The 11,369-nt window shown below is 38.1% G+C and overlaps 1 protein-coding gene across 1 annotated transcript in view; it reads left to right on the plus strand.

The window, feature by feature from the left end:
• Nucleotides 1-10,367, plus strand: part of TCF4 (transcription factor 4) — a gene marked incomplete at its 3' end in the record, with an annotated part of 94,285 nt that extends 83,918 nt beyond the window's left edge. The window contains exons 8-9 of the mRNA XM_066569915.1: nucleotides 8,362-8,467; nucleotides 10,179-10,367. Coding sequence (XP_066426012.1) covers nucleotides 8,362-8,467; nucleotides 10,179-10,367 — 295 coding nt within the window. The remainder of the gene's footprint in view (nucleotides 1-8,361; nucleotides 8,468-10,178) is intronic.
• Nucleotides 10,368-11,369: the final 1,002 nt, after the last annotated feature.

Consider the following 11,369-nt stretch of genomic DNA (forward strand, 5'->3'; position numbering starts at 1 on the left):
ATTTTGGTATCAATGCAGCCTCATTTGCATAGAAATGTGATATCGATACGCCCTCATTTGCATATCGTTCTGATATCAATAGCGCTTCATTTGAATATCAATTTGATATCGATAATTCATTATTTGCATATCATAGTGCCTCATTTGCATAGGACTCATATTGATTGTCTTATTTGCATATCATCATGATATCGATGCTACCTAATTTGCATATAATATTGATATTGGCACCGTCTTATTTGCATATCAATCTGATATCGATCATGCCTAATTTGCATATGATTCAGATATCTATGCAGTCTCATTTGCATATAATTCTGATACCACCAGCCTCATTTGCATAACATCCTGCTAGCGATGTGGCCTCATTTGCATATCAATCTGGTATCGATACAGCCTTATTTGCATATCATTCAGCTATCGACAACCTCATTTGCATATTATTCAGCTATTGATAGAGTGCAATTTGCATATAATTTTAATATCTATGCAACCCACCAATCTGATATCACACAGCCTCATTTGCATACCATTCTATTGATATCGCCTAATTTGCATATCATTCTGATACCCATACAGCCTAATTTGCATAAGAAATTGATATTGATCCGACCTCATTTGCATATCGAGATCGGCCCTGCCTCATTTGAATGGAATTCTGCTCTCGCTAACGCCTCATTTGCATACAATTCTTTGATTGGCACGGCCTCATTTGCATAGAATTTGGGCATTGATCGCCCCTCATTTGCATATTGCTCTGATATCGACCGCCCCTCATTTGCATACATTAGGCAAACTCAGGAGGGAAAATTTGGGGATTTTTAGGGAATTTTGGGGAATTTTTTGGGAATTTTTGGGGAATTTTGGGAATTTTTTGGGGAATTTTTTGGGAATTTTAAAGGGGATTTTTTAGGGATTTATGGAAGAATTTTTGGGGATTTTTTGGGAATTTTTGGGGATTTTTTGGGGAATTTTTTGGGAATTTTAAAGGGAATTTTTAGGGATTTATGGAGGAATTTTTTGGAGATTTTTTTTTATTTTTTGGGGAATTTTTGGGGAATTTTTTGGGGGATTTTTGGGGAAATTTTTTGGAATTTTTAAGGGAATTTTGGGTGATTTTTGGGGGGATTTTTTAATTTTATTTTTGGGGGATTAATGAAAGATTTTTTTGGGATTTTTTGGGGATTTTGGGGGGATTTTTTTGGGATTTTTTTGGGATTTTTATGGGGATTTTAATAGGATTTTTATGGGATTTTTATGGGATTTTGGGGGGGATTTTTATGGGATATTTATAGGATTTTTTAAAGATTTTTTTGGGGATTTTTCCGATTTTTTTTCGGATTTTTGGGATTTTTTCGCAATTTTTGGGGGATTTTTTGGGGAATTTTTAGGGATTTTTAAAGGATTTTTTTAGGATTTTTTAAGGATTTTTGGGGATTTTTTCGGGATTTATGGCCGATTTTTTGGGGGATTTTTTCGGGCTTTTGGGAACCAAATTTTCCATTAAAAATGCGCCGAACTTGGCTTGAACTGGGCCCGGGCGCCCTCGTGTGGCCACCGAGGGAATTGCAGGAAAAAATCCTTAAAAAATTTGGGAATTTTGGGGAAAATTGGGAAAAATTTTGGGGGAAAATGAGGAAAAAAAAGAGAATTTTATGGGATTTTAATGGGAATTTTAGGGGATTTTTAGGGGATTTTTTCTGGAATTTATTGGGAATTTCAAGGGAATTTATTGGGGATTTTTTGGGAATTTTATTGGATTTTTTAATACGGTTTTTATAGGAATTTAATGGGAATTTTTGGGGTTTTTTCTATTTTTATGGCAATTTTTTGGGATTTTTTTAGGGAATTTTTTGGGATTTTTTTAGGGAATTTTTTGGGATTTTTATGGGATTTTAATGGGAATTTTAATGGGATTTTTATGGGATTTTTAATGGGATTTTTAATGGAATTTTTATGGAATTTTAATGAGAATGTTTGGGGAAATTAATGGGATTTTTATAGGAATTTAATGGGATTTTAAAAACTATTTTTATGGGAATTTTTGGGGATTTTAATGGGATTTTAATGGGATTTTTATGGAATTTTAATGAGAATGTTTGGGGAAATTAATGGGATTTTTATAGGAATTTAATGGGATTTTAAAAAATATTTTATGGGAATTTTTGGGGATTTTAATGGGATTTTAATGGGATTTTTGGGGGATTTTTTGCAGATTTTTTAGGATTTTTATAGGATTTTTTATGGGGTTTTAATGGGAATTTTAATGGGATTTTAATGGGATTTTTAATGGGATTTTTATAGGATTTTAATGGGATTTTGGGGGGGTTTTATGGGATTTTTTGGGGGGGGGTTTATGGGATTTTTATGGGATTTTTAACTGGATTTTTTGGGAATTTTGGGGGGATTTTTATGGGAATTTTTTAGGGATTTTTAAATGGGATTTTTTTGGGTTTTTAATGGGATTTTAATGGGAAATTATGGGAATATTTGGGGATTTTTATGGGAATTTTTGGGGATTTTAATGGGAATTTTTTAGGTATTTTTATGGGAATTTTTGGGGGGATTTTTATGGGAATTTTTTAGGGATTTTTAATGGGAATTTTTTAGGGATTTTTGGGGTTTTTTTCCCCATTTTTCCCCTTCGCAACCATTCCCAAAAAATCCAATTTGGAGCCTCAGCAGCAGGGCTGCTTTGCATTTTTATTTAGCAACTAACAGATGCATACATTTGCATATTAATGAGTTGCAGAGGAAATCATGCATACATAATTAACTCCTGCCTGCCTTTCGTGGTTTTGATGGATGGAGGTGGAAAAATCCTCTAAAAAATGATGAAAAAAAAACCCCAAAAATTTGGGATTTTCCTGAAAAATATTCCAGGAAATTCTTGGTCAAAGATTTGGGGGAAAATGAGGGCAAAAAAGGAAAATTTGGGGATTTTTAGGGGTTTTTAAAGGGATTTTTTGGGATTTCTTTTGATTTTTAGGGGATTTTTTAGGGATTTTTTTTTATTTTTTGGGGAATTTTTAGGGATTTTTGGGGAATTTTTTAGGGATTTTTGGGGGAAGTTTTAGGGGATTTTTGGGTGATTTTTTTGGAATTTTTTTAGGAATTTTTAGGGGATTTTTTAGGGATTTTTGGGGGGGATTTTTAAGGGAATTGTTGGGGGGCTTTTTAGGGGATTTTTTAGGGATTTTTAGGGGATTTTTTAGGGATTTTTGGATTTTTTGGGGGGAGTTTTAGGGATTTTTTTGTGATATTTTTTTGTGATTTTTTGGGGGGGACTTTTAGGGAATTTTTAGGGATTTATGGGATTTTTTTTGGGAATTATTTGGGATTTTTTTGAGAATTTGTTTTTAATATTTAGGGATTTATGGGGGATTTTAAAGGGATTTTTAATGGACTTTTTATGGATTTTTTGGGAATTTTTTAGGGATTTTTGGGGATTTTTTAGGGCATTTTTTCGGGATGTTTCAGGAGATTTTGGGGGGAATTTTTGGGGATTTATGGGAGAGTTTTGGCGGATATTTGGGGATTTTTTAGGGATTTATGGGAGATTTTTAGGGACTTTTGGTCATTTTTAGGGAATTTTTGGAGATTTTTTCGGGACGTTTTGGGGAATTTCGGGGCCTTTTTTTGGGGAATTTTAGGGACTTATGGGGAATTATTTGGGGATTTTTTAGGAACTTTTGGGGGGAATTTGGGGGGAATTTGAGGGAATTTTTAGGGATTCGCCGTCGGAGCCGAATGGGTTCGGAGCCGCTCGGATTTGAGCCGAAGCCGAGCGGGTCCGAACCCGGAACTCGAACCTGATTGGTTCCAAAGCCGAACTGGAACCTGATTGGTTCCGAACCCGAACTGGAACCTGATTGGCTCCGAACGGGAGCGGCTCTGAAGCCGAACCCGAACAGGTCCGAACCCGGAACTCGAATCTGATTGGCTCCAAACCCGAACTGGAACCTGATTGGCTCCGATCCCAAGCGGCTCCGAAGCCGAACCCGATTGGCTCCGAACCCGAACGGTTCCGAACCCCAACGGTTCCGAACTCGAACCCGATTGGCTCCGAAGCCGAACGGCCCCGAACTCGAACCCGATTGGCTCCGAAGCCGAACGGTTCCAAACTCGAACCCGATTGGCTCCGAACCCCAACGGTTCCGAACTCGAACCTGATTGGCTCCGAAGCCGAACGGCCCCGAAGCCGAACCCGAGCAGTTCCGAACTGGTTCGGCTCCGAGGCCGAGCGGCTCCCATGGCGCCTTTGCCGAGTTCTGCCGAAGGTTTCCGATCTTTGCCGAAGGTTTCCGATCTCCGTGCGCCCTCGTGTGCTGCCGCGTGAATTGCAAGGGGATTTTCCCGCCTTTTTTTGGGGTTTTTCCCGCCTTTTTTGGGGGTGTTTGGGGAAAATCAATCAATCAATCAATCAATCAATCAATCAATCAATCAATCAATCAATCAATCAATCAATATTAATATTCCAAAAAATTCCCCCAAAATTCCAATTTTTCCTTCATTTTTTCTCCAATTTCCCCCCAATTTTCCCCCAATTTTCCCCCAAATTTTCCCAAAAATATCTCAATTTTCCTCCAATTTTCCCCAATTTTCCCCCATTTTAATTCCGATTTTTGCCCAAATTTTCCCCAATTTTTGCCCAATTTTTCCCCATTTTCTTCCCATTTGTTCCCCCATTTTATTTTCATTTTCTCCCATTTTTCCCCCATTTTTCTCCAATTTTCCCCCAAAAAATCCAATTTTTTCCCCCAATAAATTCAATTTTTCCCCATTTTCCCCCAATTTCCTCCATTTTTTCCCCCAAAAAATCCAATTTTTTACCATTTTTCCCCCAAAAAATTCAATTTTTTCCCCATTTTTCCCCCAATTTCCCCCCACTTTAATTCTGATTTTTTGCCCAATTTTTGCCCAATTTTCCCCCATTTCCCCCCCATTTTTTCTCCGATTTTCCCCCAATTTTCACCCAATTTTCTCCACATTTTGCCCATATTTTCCCCCATTTTTGGGTTAAATTCCCCAATTTTGGGTTCAATTTTTGCATTTTTGGCCCTGCCAGGTTTACGCTCCGTCCGCCAGCCCGGCTGAGTTCAGCCACGACTCCCCCCCAAAATTCCAATTTTTCCCCCTTTTTTCCCCAATATTTGCCCAATTTTCCCCCAATTTAATTCCAATTTTTGCCCAATTTTTGCCCAATTTTCCTCCATTTTAATTCCCATGTTCCCCCAATTTTCCCCCAATTTTCCCCATTTTTTTTGATTTTTTCTCCAATTTTTCTCCAATTTTTCCCCAATTTTCCCCCAAATTCACCCAATTTTCTCCCAATTTTCCCCATTTCTTCTCCAGTTTTCCCCCAATTTCCCCCCATTATTTCCCCAATTTCCCCCATTTTTCCCTCAAAAATCCAATTTTTTTACCATTTTTCCCCTAAAAAATTCAATTTTTTCCCCCAATTTTCATTCTGATTTTTGCCCAATTTTCCCCCATTTTTCCCCCAAAAATTCCCCAAAAAATCCAATTTTTTTCCCATTTTTCCCCCCAAAAATTCAATTTTTTCCCCCATATTTTCCCCCCATTTTTTCTCTGATTTTCACCAAATTTTCACCCCATTTTCCCCACATTTTCCCCATATTTTCCCCCAATTTTGGGTTCAATTTCCCCATTTTTGGCCCTGCCAGGTTTACGCTCCGTCCGCCAGCCCGGCCGAGTTCAGCCGCGACTCCCCCCCAAAATTCCAATTTCCCCCCATTTTAATTCTGATTTTTGCCCAATTTTCCCCCAATTTTCCCCATTTTAATTCCGATTTTTTGCCCAAATTTTTTGCCCAATTTTTCCCCATTTTAACTCTGATTTTTCCCCAATTTTTGCTGATTTTTTCCCCCATTTTCCCCCAATTTTCCCCCATTTTAATTCAGATTTTCCCCCAATTTTCCCCATTTTTTCCCCCAATTTTCCCCCATTTTAATTCCAATTTTGCCCAATTTCCCCCATTTTGCCCCAAATTTCCCCCAATTCTCCCCAATTTTCCACCCATTTTTTCCCCCAATTTTTCCCAATTTTTTCCACAATTTTCCCCAATTTCCCCCGTTTTTCCCAAAAAATTCCCCAAAAAATCCAATTTTTTACCATTTTCCCCCCAATTTTTCCCCATTTTAATTCCAATTTTTCCCCCATTTTTGCCCAATTTTCCCCCATTTTTTCCCAAAAAAATCCAATTTTTTTCCCATTTCCGCCCCCAAAAATTCAATTTTTTCCCCCATTTTTTCTCCGATTTTCACCAAATTTTCACCCCATTTTCTCCACATTTTCCCCCACATTTCCCCCATATTTTCCCCCAATTTTGGGTTCAATTTCCCCATTTTTGGCCCTGCCAGGTTTACGCTCCGTCCGCCAGCCCGGCCGAGTTCAGCCACGACTCCCCCCCAAAATTCCAATTTTCCCCAATTTTAATTCTGATTTTCCCCCAATTTTTGCCCAATTTTCCCCGATTTTTCCCCCAAAAATCCCCCCCAAAAATCCAATTTTTTTACCTTTTTTTTCCCCCAAAAAATTCCAATTTTTCCCTCCAATTTTTCTCCATTTTATTTTCATTTTCCCCCATTTTCCCCCAAATTTCCCCCAATTTCCCCCCAATTTTCCCCATTTTATTTCCGATTTTTTGCCAAATTTTCCCCATTTTAATTCCGATTTACCCCAAATTTTTCCCCAATTTTTGCCCAATTTTTCCCCTTTTAATTCCAATTTTTCCCCAATTTTTTCCCAATTTTCCCCCCATTTTTCCCCCAAAAATTCCCCAAAAATCCAATTTTTTTCCCATTTTTCCCCCCAAAAATTCAATTTTTTCCCCCATTTTTCCCCCATTTTTTCTCTGATTTTCACCAAATTTTCACCCCATTTTCCCCACATTTTCCCCATATTTTCCCCCAATTTTGGGTTCAATTTTCGCATTTTTGGCCCTGCCAGGTTTACGCTCCGTCCGCCAGCCCGGCCGAGTTCAGCCGCGACTCCCCCCCAAAATTCCAATTTCCCCCCATTTTAATTCTGATTTTTGCCCAATTTTCCCCCAATTTTCCCCATTTTAACTCCGATTTTTTGCCCAAATTTTTGCCCAATTTTTCCCCATTTTAACTCTGATTTTTCCCCAATTTTGCTGATTTTTTCCCCCATTTTCCCCCAATTTTCTCCCATTTTAATTCAGATTTTCCCCCAATTTTCCCCATTTTTTCCCCCAATTTTCCCCATTTTAATTCCAATTTTGCCCAATTTCCCCCATTTTGCCCCAAATTTCCCCCAATTCTCCCCAATTTTCCACCCATTTTTTCCCCAATTTTTCCCAATTTTTTCCACAATTTTCCCCAATTTCCCCCCGTTTTTCCCAAAAAATTCCCCAAAAAATCCCAATTTTTTTACCATTTTCCCCCAATTTTTCCCCATTTTAATTCCAATTTTTCCCCCAATTTTGCCCAATTTTCCCCCATTTTTTCCCAAAAAAATCCAATTTTTTTCCCATTTCCGCCCCCAAAAATTCAATTTTTTCCCCCATTTTTCCCCCATTTTTTCTCCGATTTTCCCCCAATTTTCAACCCAATTTTCTCCACATTTTCCCCCATATTTCCCCATATTTTCCCCATTTTTGGGTTCAATTTCCCCATTTTTGGCCCTGCCAGGTTTTACCGCTCCGTCCGCCAGCCCGGCTGAGTTCAGCCGTGACTCCCCTCCAAAATTCCAATTTTCCCCCCTTTTTTCCCCAATATTTGCCCAATTTCCCCCATTTTAATTCCAATTTTTACCCAATTTTTGCCCAATTTTCCCCCAATTTAATTCCAATTTTGCCCAATTTTGCCCAATTTTCCTCCATTTTATTCCCATGTTCCCCAATTTTCCCCCAATTTTCCCCATTTTTTTTGATTTTTTTCTCCAATTTTTCTCCCAATTTTTCCCCAATTTTCCCCCAATTTCCCCCAATTTTCTCCCAATTTTCCCCCATTTCTTCTCCAATTTTCCCCCAATTTCCCCCCATTATTTCCCCAATTTCCCCCATTTTTCCCTCAAAAATCCAATTTTTAACCATTTTTCCCCTAAAAAATTCAATTTTTTCCCCCAATTTTCCGCCATTTTAATTCTGATTTTTGCCCAAATTTTTTTCCCCCAATTTTCCCCCATTTTTCCCCCAAAAATTCCCAAAAAAATTCAATTTTTTTCCCTTTTTCCCCCCATATTTTCCCCATTTTTTCTCCGATTTTCCCCCAATTTTCACCCAATTTTCTCCACATTTTGCCCCATATTTTCCCCCATTTTTGGGTTAAATTCCCCCAATTTTGGGTTCAATTTCCCCATTTTTGGCCCTGCCAGGTTTACGCTCCGTCCGCCAGCCCGGCCGAGTTCAGCCGCGACTCCCCCGGATTCCCCGGCTCCAAAGGCGCCTCCAGCACTTTCCCCTCCTCCTTCTTCATGCAAGGTCAGCAATTGCCCAAAATCCCCCGAATTTACCCCCAAAATCCAAAATTCCCAATTCTGGGGGCGTTTTGGAGCAAAAAAAAGCAAAAAAATCGGGGGGGTTTTGGTAAAAAATGGGGGTTTGAGGGCGAAAAATTGGAGTTTTTGGGGGGAAATGGGGAAAAAATGGGGGAAAAAATGGAATTTTTTGGGGGAAAATTGGGGGGAAAAGGGGAATTTTTGGTAAAAAATTGGGGAAAATTGGAGAAAAATGGGGGAAAATTGTGGAAAAAATGGGGGAAAATTTGGGGGGAAATTGGGGAAAGAATTGGGGGAAAATTGGGGGGAAAAGGGAATTTTGGGGGGGGGAAAATTGGGTAAAAATGGGAATTTTTGGGGAAAAATAGAGAAGAAAATGGGGAAAATTGGGGGGAAAATTGGGGGAAAATAGGGAAAAAATTGGGGAAAAATTGGGGAAAAATGGGGAAAAATAGGGGGAAAAATGGGAATTTTTGGGGAAAATATGGGGAAAAATTTGGGGGAAAATTGGGGGAAAATTGGAATTTTTGGGGGGCAAAAATTGGGGGGAAATGGGGGAAAAATGCAGTAAAAATTTGGGACAAATGGGGGGAAAATTGGGGAAAAATTGGGGAAAAAAAGGGGAATTTTTGGGGAAAAATAGAGAAGAAAATGGGAAATTGGGGGAAAATTGGGGGAAAATTGGGGGGAAAATTGGGGAAAAATGGGGAAAATTTGGGGGAAAAAGGGAATTTTGGGGGGAAAAAATTGGGAGAAATAAGGAAAAAATTGGGGGAAAATGGGGAAAAATAGGGAGAAAATTCTGGGAAAATTTGGTAAAAATTGGAGAAAAGTGGGGGAAAAATAGGGGGGGAAAAAATGGAATTTTTGGGGAAAAATTGGGAAAAGATGGGGGGAAAATTGGGGGAAAAATAGGGGAAAACGGGAATTTTTGGGAAAATTGGGGGAAAAAAGGAATTTTTGGGAAAAAAAAAGCAAAAAATTGGGGGCAAATGAGAAGAAAATTCAGTGAAAATTTGGTGAAAATTTTAAAAAATTCCAAATTTTGATTGAAAACCCCAAAATTTTAGACAAAAAAATTTTTAAAAATTCCAAATTTTTGACAGAAACCTCCAAAAGTTTAGACAAAAAAATTCAAAAAAAATCAGAATTTTGACCGAAAAACCCAAAATTATGGAGAAAAAATTGTAAAAAATTCGAATTTTTGACAGAAAACCCCAAAATTTTAGAGAAAAAAAAATTTTAAAAAATTTGATTTTTTGATGGAAAAGTCCCAAATTTAGACAAACAAAATTCTAAAAATTTCGAATTTTTGACTGAAAATTTCCCAGATTTTAAAGAAAAAAAATTTTAAAAAATTCGGATTTTTGCCAAAAAACCCCCAAAATTTTAGAGGAAAAAAATTGTAAAAAATTCAAATTTTTGTGAAAAAACCGCAAAATTTTGGCCCCAAAAAAATCCCAAATTTTGGACCAAAACCTGCTGAAAATTCCCCAAATATTGACCTGAAAAATCCAAAAAAATTTGAATTTTTGCGGCTGAAAAATTGGATTTTTCGGCGCTAAACCCGCGAATTTTGGCTGAAAAAAAAGGGATTTTTTCCCCCAAAAAATTGAAATTTGAGGGAATAAACGGGGCTGGGTTTTGGGTGGATTTGGGCCGAATTTGGGGAATTTTGGGGGTTTTTTTTGCAGATGGGCACCACAGCAGCGACCCCTGGAGCTCGGCCAGCGGGATGGGCCAGGCCGGGTACTCGGCAATGCTGGGGAACTCCTCCCATGGCCACCTGGGCCAGGCCGGCAGCTACTGCAGCCTGCACCCCCACGAGAGGCTGGTGAGAGAAGAAAAACCCACGAAATTACCCCAAAATAATATTTACAATTGTTTCCCAAAACATCCCATTTTTTTCCCCCAAAAATCCGATTTCCCCCAAAAAATCCCATTTTTCCCAATTTTTCCCATTTTTCCCAATTTTTCCCCAATTTTCCCCCCAAAATTCCTCAAAAAATCCAATTTTTTTACCATTTTCCCCCCCAAAAAATCCCATTTTTTCCCCAATTTTTCCCCAATTTTTCCCCATTTTTTCCCCAAAAATTCCCAAAATAATCCAATTTTTCCCCAATTTTTCCCCCAAATTTCCACAAAAAATCCAATTTTTTTTACCATTTTTCCCCAATTTTCCCCCAATTTTTCCCCAATTTTCCCCCAAAAAATTCCTCAAAAAACCCAATTTTTTTGCCATTTTTTCCTCAATTTTTCCCATTTTTTCCCCAATTTTTCCCCATTTTCCCCCAATTTTTCCAATTTTTTTGCAATTTTTCCCTCAAATTTCCACCCAATTTTTCCCCAATTTTCCCCCAAAAATTTCTCCAAAAAATCCAATTTTTTTACCATTTTTCCCCAATTTTTCCCTAATTTTCCCCAAAAAATCCAATTTGTTCCCACAAAAAATCCGATTTTTTGACCATTTTTTCCCCAATTTTCTCCAATTTTCCCCAAAATTTCCCCCAATTTTTCTCCAATTTTTCCCCAATTTTCCCCAATTTTTCCTCAATTTTTTCCCAATTTCCCCCAATGCTGGGAACTCCTCCCCACGGCCACCTGGGCCAGGCCGCAGCTACTGCAGCCTGCACCCCCACGAGAGGCTGGTGAGACCCAAAATTCCCAAAAATAACCCAAAAAATAAAATTTAAAAAATTCCCATTTTTTCCCCCCAAAAATTCGATTTTTTTACCATTTTTCGGCAAAAAAATCCCATTTTTTGACCATTTTTTCCCCTAAAAAATCCGATTTTTCCCCCCAAAAAAATCCAATTTTTTCTACAATTTTGTCCCAAAAAAATCCCATTTTTAACCAAATTTTCCCCCCCAAAAAAATTCAAATTG

The sequence above is a fragment of the Molothrus aeneus genome, assembly GCF_037042795.1.
Source record: "Molothrus aeneus isolate 106 chromosome Z unlocalized genomic scaffold, BPBGC_Maene_1.0 scaffold_55, whole genome shotgun sequence".
Taxonomy (NCBI): Eukaryota; Metazoa; Chordata; class Aves; order Passeriformes; family Icteridae; genus Molothrus; species Molothrus aeneus.